The sequence below is a fragment of the Lissotriton helveticus genome, chromosome 9 (genome assembly GCF_964261635.1).
Source record: "Lissotriton helveticus chromosome 9, aLisHel1.1, whole genome shotgun sequence".
NCBI classification, from domain to species: Eukaryota; Metazoa; Chordata; class Amphibia; order Caudata; family Salamandridae; genus Lissotriton; species Lissotriton helveticus.
The window spans coordinates 884,431,900-884,449,478 of NC_136070.1; the positions used below are offsets into that span (position 1 = coordinate 884,431,900).

Below are 17,579 nucleotides of genomic sequence, written 5' to 3' on the forward strand. Positions count from 1 at the left end.
AGACCACAGAAACTCAGAGTCTTCTAGGTGAAGTCAAGGATCGATTTTATTGGCTGCAACCAAGTAACAGGTCCTAGAAGTACAACAACACGGGATGTATATTCTCAGGAGACTGCTCAAATTTACAAAGTCAGGCTTCTCTTTTTATACGAAATATTGTGCTTTTGGCAAACATTCTTCGAATTTTAGTATACCATAGACATGTTCCCATTACAAAGAAAAAGCAGAGTCATGATGACAAGCCCATAGTTCAGTTTGTCCAGCCCACAACAAATTACCCGGCAAGGCCCAGCATTTCCATCAGATACCGGTGGACCCCCAATAAAAACGGGCACCTCCCCGTCATAAAGCAAGTGAGAGAGAAAAGAGCAGGGACAGGTGTGAGCAAGATTCGGCAGGGTGTGTGTGCGATGAAAAGGGTTTATGGCCTGTTATGCCTTGATGCTATCTCGTTCGGCCACTGGGAGAGGAACTGACCAAACACGTTCGGCCTGGGGCAATGGTTCCAACTTGCCCAGGTCACAGGAAAGTCAATTAAGGTGTACTTGTCCTTTGGAATCGAATTTGGCTTAATTCGCTTGCCTATGTGAGGGCAACTCACAAAATGGCTGCCGTACACAAAATGGATGCCAAGGGTTCAGGACGCAAATGACGATTTTGAGGTGAAATCGTCACTCGAATATGACGAAAAATGCTTGTACATAGTGTACCAGCCATTCTCGGTCTTTTGATACCAAATTCGTCATGTTACGACGAAGTTTAATTCTCGAGTCCAGAATTATTACACGAGTCCAGAATTTTCAGAACCACAAACCCTCCTTTTGCCCTTACATAGGCAATTTAACCTAATCTCATGCTAATCTGAGTCCAGGTCTATATTCCTAAAGTCATTGAGATGTTGCTGTAACATCATCCTGGTACTTAGCTCGTCTCTTGATACAGGTTTCCTTTCACAGGATGTAGCACAGAGGCCACATATTGCAGGAGCACACTGCACGCACAGACAGAACAGGAAAAGAATGGCTAAGACCATCCCAATGACCATCAGAATTTTCCATCACCAGCCGGATATCAGTTCCCAGAACCACCCCATTAATGACCAATCTCCTTTATCCACATGAATAGATTCGGAAATCTTATGCAGTTTGGAGATGGCCTGGTACACTGTTGGAGCGTTATCTGGAATGAAAACACAGCAACTCGATTGGATCAATCTACATACCCCACCTCGGTCTGCAAGTATGACATCTAAAGCGACCCTGTTCTGAAGGGTCATAAGACGATCCGACTGGAGCTCAGCAGTCAAGTTACTAAGGGCACCAGCAGTTTCAATTACGGTGGATTCAACCACCCTTGTCAATTGCCTTATGTTCCTGCTGTTAACCATGGGTCCCCAGAACGGCAGAAAACCCTTTGCGAAGTCCCCGAATTCTTGACCTGCAGTGTCTTCTTTACTCAAGACACCTCTAACTACCCTTGTCTTGTGGTAACCTGCTGCTGCTGTGTAGGTGGGGGGCAACAGGAACGAAACAAAACATGAGCCCAAAAAGTCAGGGGGCAACCATGTATAGGCTCTATCATGGCAGATGAAATAGGTACCCTTAGCTGCTAAAAACACAGGGGAAGTCTGAGATCCAAAAACATATGTTTCCGTACAGACACTCTTCCCTAACTGAGCCCTGGGATTCTTGCCTGTACCTTGCAGACACAGGTGACCCTGATGGGGTACAATCCAAATCGGGGACGATCTCTTAGCTTGCTGTTTCTCACTCAGAGTAGTTCCATATCCGGTCACGTTCCATCCTATATATGCAAGTGTCTCATCTTCGGGGGTAGTTTCATAAGAAATATCTTCCTTAATCATGTCGACTATACCCTTAACTAGAGCACTATTCCTAGGATTGTCTTTTACAGAACGTAGGGGGTGGACTTCACGAGCATATATGAACATTGTTCTGTATGCCCACACAGAACCATTATGGCTGAAAGGCAGAACCAGATAAGGGATACCTTTATCCGTTGTGTGAGGCATAAGACCACACACCAAACAGTTAGTTGTGTTCATTACAAGTTGGTGTTGGTGCAAGAGCTGAAAAAAGGAGTTATTAATAAATTCTAATCTCCTAGCGGATTCATGTTCAGGAAGGGGTTGAAAAGAGTGTGAGGAAACAGTAGGAGGAGGTATGGGCGATGTAGTGGGTGCAAATGTTACTCGAAAAGAGAATAAAACATAACTTATTAAAAATATCATCACACTGAATAACATGAAAATGCACAATATCAAAAAGCTTTTCTTTGTCATTATTTTATATATCCTGTGTTTAAAGTTCGTTTCCTTGGCAGGTCTCTCCATCTCGAAAAACTCCATCCTCTCTAAAGTGCTGCCCGCGATGGGAGGTTGTTTCTGCTAAGGAATGCTTCTGTCAGTCTAGGGCAACTCCCTTGGACCAACCAGAACTGCCGACCTAACGTCGTCAGCTGCACCCCAAAGACTTTGGGCAATCGCGGCCCTAGCAGCGGAACCCGGATGGCGGTTCGAAAAACAAAAATAAGCAAGTTTCTCAGATGGGAGAGCTGCACTTTCAAAAATAGTACTTGGAGGGGAAAAAAAAAAGATTTGTATTTTTCCATAGGTCTTGGCCTCAAATTATAGCGCTTTTTTCCAAGTACTGTCTGATCCTGAAACAGGAGTTCAGGCTCTGTAGTGTTCAATCGCTTTGATGGTGATACTGCTGGTTGCAAAATGTCATCACTCTCTTGTTCAGTCAGTGTTCCTTTTACACGTGCATCACTGAAAGGCAGGAAACGAGGCACGGTTTCAGTCTCCGAGACAGCGATACCCTCCTGGACCCACCGGTCGTACGGCAGAGGTAAAGGTACCCTCTTGCAGTGGATCCCGTGGATCCAGTTTTTCTTCCCTTCCACTCGAACAGCTGATCTTGTGGAAAGAAGGACAAGGTGTGGGCCGGTCCACCTGGGCTGGTCGTTCTTGGTTCGCTGGAAATTCTTGACCAGCACTCAGGATCCAGGGTCGATCTGATGTCCTGGAGCTTCAGAGACTTGAGGCAGTGTATCATGCACCTGTTGGTGTAAAACACGCAATTTAGCCGTCAATTTGTACAGGTAATCAAGCAAAACAGGGTGTTCGATTTCACTGAACTTTCTGGGCCTTGGCACTCCCCATATGTTGGCCGGGCGGCCGAAAACAATCTCATAGGGACTAAGTTTCACTCGTGAATGCACAGTCATTCTGGTGGATAGGAGTGCTAAGGGTAGAGCATCAGGCCATTTAAGACCTCTGCTCGCTTGAATTTTGGCCAGTTTTAACTTAAGCGTGCCATTGTAACATTCTACTAGTCCAGCTGATTGGGGGTGATTTGCAGCGTGGAACTTTTGCTGAATGCCTAGCCCTTCACATACTTTCTTCATCACACGACCCACAAATTCACTCCCATTATCACTCCAGACCATTCTAGGCATTCCAAATCTGGGGAAGAATTCTTTCACAAGGGCTTTCGCTGTGGACAAGGCAGTATTGTCCTTTAGGGGATATGCCTCTACCCATCTTGAGAAGGCACAAACAACAACGAGTACGTATTTTAAGTTGTTGCACCTCTCCATGTGGATGAAATCTAGCTGCAAAACCTCAAACGGATACGTAGGAGGCGCAAAATGACCAGCTGGAGTTGGGGTTCCCCTACCAGGATTGTGTTTCAGACACACCATGCAATTATTGACCACATTCTCTGCACACTTGGGAATTCCTGAATTTTGCCATACTGGAGCCAACAATTTGCAAATCCCTTTCACGCTGATATGAGCCATTCCATGAGCCATTGTAACCACTGCCAGCACGTACGCATCGGGTAACAACCATCTCTGATGCTCTGACAATTCAACCCAACAACCATTTGCATCCATTCTACCCGTACTTTCTCTCCATATGTTCAACTCTTTCTCTGTAGCCTCAGCTTGAATAGACTTCACACTCTCTATCGTGTCTTCACACATTCCAACATCACCAACCCATCTTGCAGGGCCTGCAACATACATTCGGCTCATCACATTCCTTGCAGTTTCTTTCGCGATTTCGTCAGCAAATGCATTTCCACGACCAACATCATCAGTCACCTTCTTGTGAGCACTACATTTCACAATCGCCACTTGCAGAGGCAAGGTCAGTGATTCAAGAAGCTCATTCACCAACTGACCATGCTGAATCTTAGCTCCATGCGAAGTCAGGAACCCACGTTCTTTCCACAATCGTCCAAAATTGTGAGCCACTCCAAATGCATACTGGCTGTCGGTGTAGATGGTCACTTTCATTCCTTTCGACAACACACATGCTCTTGTGAGTGCAATCAATTCTGCTGCCTGAGCTGAATTATGTGGAATACGTGCAGCTTCAACAATTGTATGCAGAGTCGTGACAGCATTTGCTGCAGTCGTATCACCATTCGGGAGCTTGAAGCATGAACCATCCACCCACAATGTACTATCACATTCAGCAAGAGGAGTATCTAGTAGATCAACTCTCCCTTTCGTTTCTTCTTCTGTTCTAAGAAAACAATCATGCTGCTCTGAAGCATCTAATTCCTCTACAATTGGCAACAACGTAGCTGGGTTGAGTGTGTTGCATCTTTTTATGTGCACATGACTTGCCAACAAGGTTAATTCGTAACATGACAATCGAGCAATAGTTAAGTGCTGTGTCTTGGTTCTGTTTAACAACGTGTCCACTGCATGTGGAACCATCACAACTAGCGTATTATTCATTACTAGACCAGCAGACTGTCGAATAGAAACAGCTGCTGCCGCTGTTGTTCTTAAACAACTTGGCAATGCTTTAGCTACCGGATCCAAAGTCGACGAAAAATATGCACATGGACGCTGTTTGTCTCCAAACAACTGTGTCAACACTGACAATGCACAGCCTTTTTTCTCATGGACATACAATGTAAAGGTCTTACTGTAGTTGGGGGTACCGAACACAGGAGCCGAACATAATGCTGTGCGCAATTCAGAAAAACTTTTCTGACACTCTTCAGACCAAGGAACGGGATTGGGTGTATCTTTACACGTTAATGCCACCAAAGGTTTGGCTAATAACGAAAAATTCGGTATCCACTGTCTGCAATATGATGTAATACCCAAGAAAGCACGCACTTCTCTCTGTGTTCTTGGCACACTTAATTTCGCTATTGCCTGAATTCTTTCTGGGGTCAGTTTCCTTCCCTCCTTCGATAAGAGATGACCTAAGTAGGTCACTTCTTGTCGACAATATTGCAATTTGGAAAGTGACACATTGTGATGCAAATCACACAGATGACGCAACAATGACAACGTGGCTTTTTTACAGATTTCCTCAGTATCTGCAGCAATAAGCAAATCATAAACGTGCTGTACAAGAGTAGCACCTTCAGGTAAAACAATCGTATCAAGCTGTGTTTTTAAAGCTTGACTATATATTGATGGACTTTCACAGTAGCCCTGTGGAGCTCGTTTAAAGCGGAAGCTTCGTCCTCCTAAACTGAAGGCAAAAATATCCCTGCTCTCCTCAGCAATCGTGATGCTGAAGAAAGCATTCTTCAGGTCAATCACCGAAAACCAGGTGGCAGAAGCTGGAATCATAGTCAATAGGGCAGTAATGTCAGGGACAACTGGAAATTGTGGCACAACTATTTTATTGACCTCTCTAAGATCAATCACAAATCTGTAAACAGGTGGCTGGGAAGGATCAGTTTGTTTCAAAACAGGCAGAACAGGACTATTGCAAACGTTGCCTCTTGTTTCTTCAATGACATCTTTTTCAATTAGATCGTAAACGATCGCTAGCAAAGCTTTTTCACCTTCACTAGAGATTCTATATTGGGGGATTCGTGGCATTTTAACATTGGCTTTCAATGTTACAACATATGGTGGTATTTCTAAAAGACCCACATCATTAGGACCAGTAGCCCAAAGAATATCAGGAAGAAACGACAATTCATTGGAGAAACCACTTTCTTACCTAAAGTAAGTTGTACTCCTGAAGGAGAACAGTACAAAGTCGCATACAATATTTTTAACAGATCCAATCCCAACAAGTTTTCACCACAACCTGTTGTCAGAATAAGGGGTGCTTCAAATTCACAAGGACCAACAGAAAGAGACAAAGGGTCAGAAATCGGGTTCCTAACCGGGGCGCCAGAAAAACCTACAGAAACATTCATTTCGCCAGACAAAGGTGCGCCAGGGAGTTTGGAGTGCATAATAGAACTCTTTGTAGCACCAGTATCCAACAGAAAGGGCTCTGACACACCTGATGTGATCAGCTCGACGTAAGGTCCACTCTGATCTACTGGAACTGAAACAACTCCCTCTCTTTGTCTATGGCTGTCCTAGCAATCATTACCTTCCCAATGCTCATCTTCTGTATAGTAATCATCAGCATAGTACTGAGCTGTCCTACCAGATGCGTTATTCTGTTGATCGAACCTATTCATAGAATTTTGAGGTGGAAGGGGACGTGCATTCTGAAGGACGTTTCCACGTCCTCTACCTCTAGGCGCTTGTTGAACACCTCTACCTCTTGTGTTTGGCACACCATTTGCACGCTGTAACAGAATAGGGCAACTATACTTAAAATGACCCTCTTCCTTGCAATATGAACACTGATTGGGGCCTACAGGGACACGTGGTTGAGTATACTCGACTCTTTGCGAGTTCCTCTGATACTGTTGAGGCTGCTGATAATTACTCTGATAGTTATTCTGACCACCATTTTTCTGGCCACCACCACCACGTGGCGGATATGCTTGCTGTAACAAAACCTTCGTTTTCAACTCTTTAGTTTTCTTTTCTGCTCTATCTTTCTCGTCTTTGTCTCTATTTTCATAATATTGTGCAGTAGCCAATATTTGTGCTGAAGAGGAAACTGCCCAAGAACTCTCTGAATCTTTCAACTTCTTACACAACTCTGGAAGCAGATTGTGCACGAATTTATCAACAAACAATCGCTGACCACCTTCTGTGCTCATATCTTGACCACTGTGGTCGACAAACGTTTCTTCAAACCTGGTGAAGAAATCAGACACCGTTTCATCTTTCTTCTGCTTACACGCAGACAATTTATCCCAGTTTACACGCATCACAGGCATTATAGTTTTCATATAATCAATGATCTTACCAGGAAGTTCTGCTACTAAAGGCTCAGGTTTAGAACCACCAATTTGTCGGTCATCTGCAGCAGCAATATTAGCCCATGTGTCACCTAACTCCTGATCATGATCTGCATGATGAATCTTTCCCCATAAAGGCTGTGGAACAACGTTTCCAAATAACATGTCTATGTCAGCTAAATTCATGATGCATGAACCTGCAGTCTGTGACAATTCCTTGTAATACCCTGCAGGATTCTTACGGGGATCAGGCAATGTCTGTTTAAGGGCCAAAACTTCAGCTCGCTTCCAAGGAACATGTACCCACACACCCTGAAAATGTGCTGGTATAGGTGGTGGAACATTACCAGGACCAGCTGCTACTGCTTCCTTCCATACTGGAGGAACTTCTCTCATGGGATATTGTCTTCCCTTCTTTTTACCAGAAGAATCAGACTCAAACAAAGACTTAGAAACACCTTCAGTCCTAAGCGACAACAACCTCGCAACTGCTTTCCTAACATCTGAACCCACAATTGTGCCTTCTGAAAATTCAAACCGTACATGGCTCAACTCGGGCGGATTAGAATCCAAATCATTTTCCTCTAAATCTTCACACAGAAAAGCACACATTTTCTCAAAAACGTATCTCTGTTTTGATGCTTCCCACTGATGGAAGACATCCATAACAGAATTTAGATCATATATTGTCGGGTCAGTCACCCATCTATATGCCAAATGATTTAACGTTTCTTTCTCCCTAGAATCAGGCTGTTGGCTACGCAACTGTTTATGCTCAGAGACAGGAGCCGGACTTGCCGCTCCAAAGAACGGATACAAAATACTAGTAACAGTGCTAGCCATTCTCTGACGAACAGAAGGAGAAGTTGAGGAAAAGACAAGAGGGAAAGCAGAGTTAGACGAGGCAGATGCAGACGAGGCAGATGCAGGGGCAGTGTCAGGAGAAGTACTAGGAGTGGTAGTCGATATAGTAGTCAAAGTTGTAGGAGGTATAGGAAGAGCAGATGTAAAAGCCGGTGGCCCTTGAGGAGGCTGCACCGGAGGAGCAGGAGCCAGCTGAAGAGTAGCTGGTGGGTGCTGTGGAGGAACAGGAGGCATAACAACCACAGGTTGCGCAACAAAAGGTTGCGGGGGTGCTGTAGCATTTTGCACATAGGGGGGTGGCGAACTTAACAAATGCGCCATTAACGGATCTTTTTCAAGCTCTTTTGCTGCATCTTGCTGAAGAGGCGGCAAAACTGGATAACATTTATCTATTACCATTTTACGTTGCCTGTGCAACTGCTCACTCATCTGCTCTTCTTCATTGTCTTTAAACTGCATAGCAGCTTGCATTATCGAAATACCCCTTTCTCTCTTATTTTTCTTCTCTAATTTAATTTCTTTCTGTTTGGCCTCCTTACGCCATAGGCGGAAAGAGTCAAACATCGCCGGCCGGGCTTTCTACTTAAAAAGTTTAACTTCAAGATTATCTAGGATTTCGGTATCAAAGCTACCATATTGGGGCCATTTTAAAACACCATCTTTTCTGGTGTATTTGATCCACACTTCATTATATGTGATGGGGCCGGATGTATGACGTTATAACGCATACTTTTACTCCGCAGACCATTACAACGCGACTTTTACACCGCATACCGTTACAACGCATAGCGCCTTGGGGCGCTGGATAGTGGTAAGTATAATTTACTATTCTAACTCCAGTCCCCGTGGACCCTAGGGAAGGTGTTGGATAGTAAATTATACTTATTACCTATCCTAGAGCGCCCCCCAGCGCAATGCGTTGTAATGGTATGCTGAGTAATGGTCGCGTTGTAATGGGTCTGCGGAGTAAAAGATCCGTTGTAACGGGTGTATACCGATGGGGCCTACTCCATGTTTCACATATAATTCATAAGTTTGAGTTCCAATCGGAGGAAACGGACACGAGTCCTCCAATCGGGAATCCCTTTTACTACAACCAAGACAAAACAAATTTCCAAGTCTGCTAAGACCAGGCATCTTCGCTCTCTAGTCTAGCTCCAAACTTCAAAGTATTATCGATTACGATATTTCTCGTGAATACACGAGTCCTTCGGTTTTGGCACTTGCAAGTTCCAAATAAAGTGATCCCAAAGGATACCCAAGACTAAGAACCAACTAAGGACTGGGAGACGCTCCACTTATACTTAACTGAGATATCGATGACGTCACCAGAAGACTCGTCTTAGCGTTTCGCTCTACCAAACTTCAAGGGTCCAAATCCGGGCGATAGCCAGGGCAGCAGTCCTTTGTAGCCGTCGGGAAGCGGGGAACCTCTCAGCAAAGACTTTCGGACCACGTCGACATGCAGGGGTCGTTGAAGTGGTTGGCCTTCCTCCAGAATTTTCACACGAAGCTCCTCACGAACCTCTGGCTGGACCGGTACCGCTGGTATCGCCCCACGTTTGGCGCCAACTGAGGTACTGGGTTTTTCAGAACCGGTACCGAACCGGTAACCCAGCGGTGTCAGGGTACACCAAAAGACCTCGAGTACTTTCCTGATTCAGACCACAGAAACTCAGAGTCTTCTAGGTGAAGTCAAGGATCGATTTTATTGGCTGCAACCAAGTAACAGGTCCTAGAAGTACAACAACACGGGATGTATATTCTCAGGAGACTGCTCAAATTTACAAAGTCAGGCTTCTCTTTTTATACGAAATATTGTGCTTTAGGCAAACATTCTTCGAATTTTAGTATACCATAGACATGTTCCCATTACAAAGAAAAAGCAGAGTCATGATGACAAGCCCATAGTTCAGTTTGTCCAGCCCACAACAAATTAACCGGCAAGGCCCAGCATTTCCATCAGATACCGGTGGACCCCCAATAAAAACGGGCACCTCCCCATCTTAAAGCAAGTGAGAGAGAAAAGAGCAGGGACAGGTGTGAGCAAGATTCGGCAGGGTGTGTGTGCGATGAAAAGGGTTTATGGCCTGTTGTGCCTTGATGCTATCTCGTTTGGCCACTGGGAGAGGAACTGACCAAACAGGTTCGGCCTGGGGCAATGGTTCCAACTTGCCCAGGTCACAGGAAAGTCAATTAAGGTGTACTTGTCCTTTGGAATCGAATTTGGCTTAATTCGCTTGCCTATGTGAGAGCAACTCACAAAATGGCTGCCGTACACAAAATGGATGCCAAGGGTTCAGGACGCAAATGACGATTTCGAGGTAAAATCGTCACTCGAATATGACGAAAATGCTTGTACATAGTGTACCAGCCATTCTCGGTCTTTTGATACCAAATTCGTCATGTTACGACGAAGTTTAATTCTCGAGTCCAGAATTATTACACGAGTCCAGAATTTTCAGAACCACAATAAACTGAAAATTTCGCGAGGGCCTAGTTAACTTTTTAACCTTTCTGACAGGTTTTCCATCTTTCTCTTCCTATTCTTTTCCCTTTTGGTAAAAGTCTAATGCCGAAAAGTAAGTTTGGATCCCCAAAGTTTAGTACTGATGGGTTCCACTATCAACCTCAAGCTCAATTAAAGAAAAGAAGCAGTCTTAGATTACCTGCACTTACAAAGTCTCGACAGCAGGTGAGTTGACTTTTGTGGGAATGTTCAAATTTACCTACAGGAGGTCACTTTTTTGAAAGTTAAATACCCTTTTTCTCAACTTGACGCCCTGGAGGAAAAGCGTGCCTGGGCAGATATGACATCAGACTAGTAGGCATGCCAGGCAGCATCTCATTGTGGGAGTAAATGAACGTGTTGAAATTGATAATAACAATGCAAATGCTGATAATGATACACTCTCATGTATGAAAAAAATTGCATCACTGTTATCAAATTCGCCATCATGAACTCTCCAGCAACCCTGACTTGGAAATACCTGGTCAGACAGGCTCTGCAACCTAGGCCCACTATGACTGATTGACAGGTCACAGGTGGGATGGCACGTAGCCAGCAAACACATAAGTCAACAGAAAATTCAGGTCCTTCCCCCAGATAAGCATATCAACACCACAATAGTCTAGGGAAATTGGCCCCAATAAAGCAGACATGGCCAGAGCGGTGCACCCATTCCCAAACACCCTAAAGTCAGATGCCACATGCAGTTAGGAACATACAATCAAGGTAAATTCATATTCGAGCAAGAAACGTATTTTTGAATGTATTCCCAAGTTGTTCTTAGTGAAGAAGAAATGTTTGTGCTGAAAAACTTTACGCAAAAGAGTAGGGTCATCATTATGAATGGAAGGGGCATTTGATGGGGGTGTATGGACACACTAAAAGAAGTAATTAATTACCCAATGTGTTGGCAAATATATGGATGCACATAGCACAGCTGGTCTTAAATAGCAATACAAATAATGCAAAGGGAGGGGAAATATCTAGAAAAGAAAGGTTAGAAATGATTCATTGGAGATGCCTAGTGTTTTGATGGATAGATTGTGAAAATTATATGTTTTAGAAGTTAATTAGGCAAACCATTGAAATTAAAGGGAAAAGATATAGGTGGGAGAAGTTCTGTTGTACAGATGGGGCCTTATTTATGGCATTTTGGCATAAGGCAGGCAGCGCAGCAAGGCACCTTGCTTTGCTGCCCTAAGCCAAAGTGAAAGGGCAGGAATTAAACGCTTTTAGCAATGTGGTGCATTCCTGTCCTTTCTGCCTACGCTGGTGCCATTTTGGCAGCCTAGCATCAACGTAGGCACCTTTGCACAAAGATGAAAGGATGCCTCCATTACAGGCAGAATTGTTTTTGTGCAGGAAGGTATAAAAACAATCCTACAAAGCATTTTCCTCTTTCTATGGAAAGGGGAAAAACAAGGAGAAATTAAGCTTTTTGACCTCATTACGCATCACCTCAGGAGGCGTACGGATTTGGCGCCTGCCCACATTTACATGCTATGTAAATTGGAGGTAGCGTCAAATTCCATGGGTATTGTGTAAGATAACCCACCACACTGTGGATGGAACGCCTCCCAGGGGATGTATGACGTTACAACGCATACTTTTACAACGCCTACCTTTACATCGTAAGTTTTACAACGCATACCATTGCAACGCATAATGCTTTTGGGCGCTGGATAGTGAATAGTTTAATTTACTATTCCAACTCCAGTCCCCGTGGATAGTAGGGAAGGTGTTGGATAGTACATTAAACCTATTCCCTATCCTAGAGCGCCCCCCAGCGCTATGCGTTGTAATGGTTTGCGTTGTAAATGTTGCGTTGTAATGGTAGTTTGTTGTAAAAGTTTTGTTGTAAAGGCTGTATACCCCTCCCAGGGACAGAGTACGGTAACGCAAAGATTTGCACTGCGTCGCATGTTGCATGCTTTACAAGGCCACTCAAAGCTACACAGGGTGGCTTTGCGTGGCTTCATAATTCTTTTTGCAAATCCTGCATCACCCACGTCCAACTTTACATGGTGCAAATGCAGTGCTGGATTAAACCCAGTGGAGGCCCCTAGGCAGTCGAAATTTCGGACCTCCCTCACAAATTATCTCCTAATACCCAATGCATGGGGTTTTTATAAAGTGACAGCTGCCAGAAGATGAGCTTTTAAGAGACAAACAGTTATGTGAATCTGATCTCTCTGGTTTATGTACTTTAAGTTCTCAAAGGGTACATTACATTAATATAGTATTTTCTCTATAGAGTTTTAATGTAACATTTGTGCTTCTTCGAGTCGATTCATTTTTTTCTATTTTTTTCGAAACAATATTCAAGAAAGCTTGAGTGTAATTTTTTTAAAGATCAAACCAATAATATTTTGATTTGTTTTTGGTGGCCCTAAAAAGAGTGGGGCTCATAGGCTGGGGTCTACTTTGCCTATTTGGTAATCCAGAACTGTACAAATGTGATGCAGGGTTCTCATAAATAAGCTCCAAAGTGTGTGCTGGGAAGCTCCTAGTGTTTGCTACACTGTATGTGGTCATGTTCCATTTAGAATGAAGGTGGTTTGAGTATTCATTGTGGGAGGGGGTTGCCAAGGGACAAAGAAATTAAACATTGTTCACCTGGGAGATTCCATAAGTCTAGTGTGACAGAATTTCATCTGGATATTCAATGGGGACGAGTTATACTGTTTCGAAATATTGTTCACTAGGATATTTCGTTAAAGCCAAGGTTCATCTGTAAAAAGACTCTCACATATTAAAACCACACACTGATCAAGTAGAGTGAAATACAGGCAATCCACATGACAAAACTCTAAACAGCTGACAGTCACGCTGTTATGTAAACAATAAAAATGCAGAAAACCTTTGGCTTTTCTAATCTCGTTCATTAAGAAGTTGACCTCTTCTTGAATGATCCCCTCAATGCTTCTTCTTCCCATGCCATGATTCCTCAAGGTCATGACAGAAAAACGCCGAATCTGTTTCCACTCTTCACCGTTGAGGACCCCAATCCCTGTGGTAAATAAAAATATCATTTATTGATTTGCTTCCAAGACTTTTATCCCAAAACCACATTTTGTACTCATGAGTACCACAAGCTACTGATTTAGCATACTTCCACACACTGCATTGGTTTAAAAGGAAAGGGCAGGAATGCACTGTATTTAACATCATCTGGTGCATTCCTGTCAATTCCTTGCGCTGGTGCACTTTGATTGCCTAGCACCAATGCAGGCACCCTTGCACCATGGTGCAAGGCTGCCTGCGTCGAAAGCAGCATTGCTTTTGTGCAGGAAGGAACACCGTCGTGCAAAAAAACAACCCTGAGAGGTATTTTCCTCTATTGTGTGCTGTATTTTGCAGCACACATAGAAAGAGGAAAAACCAATGTGAAATAAAGATATTTCTCCTCGTTTTACCCCCCCCCCCTGGGGAGGTGTAGCATTCTGGTGCATTCCCAGGTCTACCAGCATGGGGAATTCTGAGAATGCTTCAGATATCATGGGTGGATGCGTGGAATCCCCCATGCACCACCCATGGAAAGCCTCCTGGGGCAGAGTAACACAATGCAGTGATTTGTGCAGCTTGCGTTACTCCAGATTTATCAAGCCATGCAGGGTCATGCAATTTGGGCTTGCATAGCTTGATAAATCTGACTTAAGTGTTGCTTTGCCCTTGTGTGCTGATGCATGATAAATGTGGGCCTCAGTGGCAACCACAATGTGGCATTAAGCTTGATGGTAAATTATCAAGAAGAACATATGCATAAAAAAACGTTTGCATCGGTAGTACCTGCAATGCGTGTGTAAAAAGTGATAAATCCCTGATTCAATGCATGCAATCTGGCTCCAGGAGTTGTTTTATGGTTTTTGTTCCAAACTACCAGAAGGCAGATTATGAATCCACATATTTATATTGCTTTTATATTGACATCAATTTTCCCGTTTCTTCAAGAACTCACCATGGCCATGAAACATTCTTTCGAATGTCGGAAGTGCTCCTCTTGCCATAAAGTCATCTGCCTGGTCAATAAAAGCTTCTTTAATAACATCGTAGCTGCACAGCACCACCACAGGTCGTGGACCGAGGTAAACCGTGAACACAGGGCCATAGATATCACGCAGCTGCAAAAGAGAATATATGCCCTTAAAAAATGCCACTTCATGTCTTTACATAAAACGTGCCAATAAACTCAGATAACACAACAGAATCAGCATTTTAACTAAAATCTAGTCTGTCACAGTTGTCTGCTAATTGTGAAATGTCATGAGGGGCCGACAATACGTGATAAACTCATTGTATTTGTTAACGTCCATGTCTTCATTTTGAAAATAGTGTCAGGCGAGCATAACCACCCCCTCTACTATGACTCTCCTACTTTTCTACATACATCAAAGCGTCAAAGCATGCCCCATTGTTTCTCCTCTTTATGTTAGGTCCGCATGTTACAGAATTCTCTGTACTAGGCTTTTTACGGTTGGCCTAGAGACAGATTAAGCTAGTTTTGCAACCTTGAGGGCAGATTTACAAGAAACTAACGCAGCGCTGTGTTGCAAGTCATTTAGCTGCTCTGCGTTGCGTTTGTTTCAAAGCATAAGGATGTGACAAATTTACAACAAAATGTTGCATCTCTGTGCTTCCTGCTATAATGGCACACACACTGCTGCCATGTACCTGCGCATGCACCCTTGCACCATGATGCAAGGATGCCTGCGTCATGGGGAGATTGTTTTGTGCAGGAAGTCGCACCTTCCTGCACAAAAACAATCAATTGATGTGATCTCCCCTTCCAATGCGTGCTGTTGAATTCAGCACGCATTGAAAGAGGAAAAACGCGGAGAAATGAAAACAATTCTCCTTGTTGCACCTCGCTACACAACCCCTAGGGTGGTGTAGCATTCTAATGCATTTCCAGATTTACGAGTGCTCGTAAATATGGAAATGCATCAGTAGACATGGTTTTTGCTTGGGAACACCCACAGCGACCCCCATATTACTCCCCTAACACGCGTGAACAGGGGTGATATTTACAAGCACAGGTAAAGCCACGCAGGGTGACTTAACGTGTTCTTGTAAATATCTAGCAGCAGGTTGCAGTGCCGGTGGGTCATGCAACGTGACTCACCGGCGGCGCAAGTCGCTTGTAAATCTTCCCCTAAGTATTGTTTTTTTTAAACTAGAATATATGTACAAAGAGAGGGCTTTGATAAGCTCACTTCATCCATTGGTCTGGTCAAGTGTCCTTCATATTTTGCATCCACGGTCTACAGCCGACAACATGGGGAAGTGGGTCAGCCAGTGTCAACCATCACATCTCTTCACAATGGTTGCATGCAATTTTGCTCTTGCACATGTGCATATCCATCTAGAAAATAGCCCTCTTCAGTGCTAGGGCTTGTAGGCAAATCTCTGCTTTCTTTCTGTCTATATTTTATGTTTTAAATCTGTTTTTGCAATGTGTCTTTTTCATTAAATGTTTTTGCAAATATATGCCCACCATGTTTATGTTTTTCCATTTGTACTTTTTATTATTTTATATATTTATATACCTGTAATTCCTGTTTTATATTTTTGCAAAAAAAAACACAGGCTTGGAAAGGCCAGATCTATGGTTTTATTGACTTTTTTTTATTATTGAATATGTTGCTCTCATCCTTTCCTCTCATACCCTGTTATTTGTACTATCAACATTATGCTGTAGAGAGCCTCTCATTCAACCCGTGTTCATCTCATCTCTTTTACCAAAGTAATTTACATTAGGTCCTTTAACACCTGTAAATTTGAAGCTAAATGTCTGTCTGACCCAGGCTGGCCCTTAGTCCAATAGCATCCCTGCCAGAATATATTTCTTTTAAATCAATCCCTATGCTTAGTAATCTCCAGTCCCCAAAGACTCTTAATGGCAAATAGCTCTATAAAACAAACAGTTTAGGATTTAGCTACTTGTTATACGATCTACAGCGACGTAAAACATATATTTAATAACCATCGTCTTTCACTCTTTCCATAGGGTATTATTCCTTTATTTTTTTATAAATAATGCATTGGTTTAATTTGGACCAATCAACAGATTTAAAGTTTTGACTTTGCTGGGCCAGTCCTTAATTAACTATGACAGAGATTTTATGGGATGCGGACAGCGTTGTGTTTTGAATTTCTACGGAATATATTTTAACTTGTTGCCAGTCTCGACAGTGAGGGCATTGGTTTGAACTCCAGTGCTGGAACGGCCTGTCAGCTGCCTAAGTAAGCGAGATGCACACTGCTAGGGAATGTGAGAAACTGCCTTCTGTTTGTTGTATTGTTATACATTGAATTCTGCAATCCCTATATAAAACCGATCTCTAATTTCTTTATTAGAAATAGGATTATGCAAGCTCTGTTTAAAAAGTATCCATTTAAAAAAAAAAATAGTGACTTGTGACCCAGCCAGTCACTGCTTATGAAGAAATGACATCAGAACTCAACTGTTATAGCATATTAAAGTTAAGCTCTGATATAACAAGCGTCCCGCCAGAATAAGCAGCTGAGGGGAAAGGCAGGTCAGGTCTGGAGATGAATTAAAGCAGCTGTTTAAAGAAAGAAAACCGAAACCTTGCTTTTCTTTCATTCCTCTTTTTTTGTAGCTTTACATTGAAAAGAAGGACAGAGATATTAATGGCAACACGTTTATTTTTTGCACTACTTGCCCAATTGTATAGAGTTAGAATCCTTCTGCAAGTAGAGGAGCGCAAATTAGACTCCATCCCTAACAAGTCAACAATGCGCAATTTGCATTTTGATTTGAAATTATCTCTACAGTGTGCCTTAATAATATTAACGTGGGAACACATACATGCATTAATGAAATGTAACCACTTGGAAACTGAAGCTCTATAAATGTGTGCACTAATGTTCTGTTTAACACGAAGATTTATTCTGTAATCACATTTCATTTATACTTTAAGTCACATTTGCATATATTCTAAAACTCATATTCTAAAGATGAATCATGTATGCTTTTACTATCGTAGGGTTTGCTCTTGAGTTATGTGTGCACAAGTATAACC

General features: G+C 43.0%; 1 protein-coding gene across 1 annotated transcript in view; it reads right to left on the minus strand.

Annotated features, from left to right (window-relative positions):
* LOC144781954 (cytochrome P450 2A13-like) overlaps nt 1–17,579 on the minus strand; it is a 609,250-nt gene that overhangs the window by 475,615 nt on the left and 116,056 nt on the right. The window contains exons 2-3 of the mRNA XM_078661044.1: nt 14,492–14,654; nt 13,394–13,543 (exon numbers count right to left, since the gene is read on the minus strand). Coding sequence (XP_078517170.1) covers nt 13,394–13,543; nt 14,492–14,654 — 313 coding nt within the window. The remainder of the gene's footprint in view (nt 1–13,393; nt 13,544–14,491; nt 14,655–17,579) is intronic.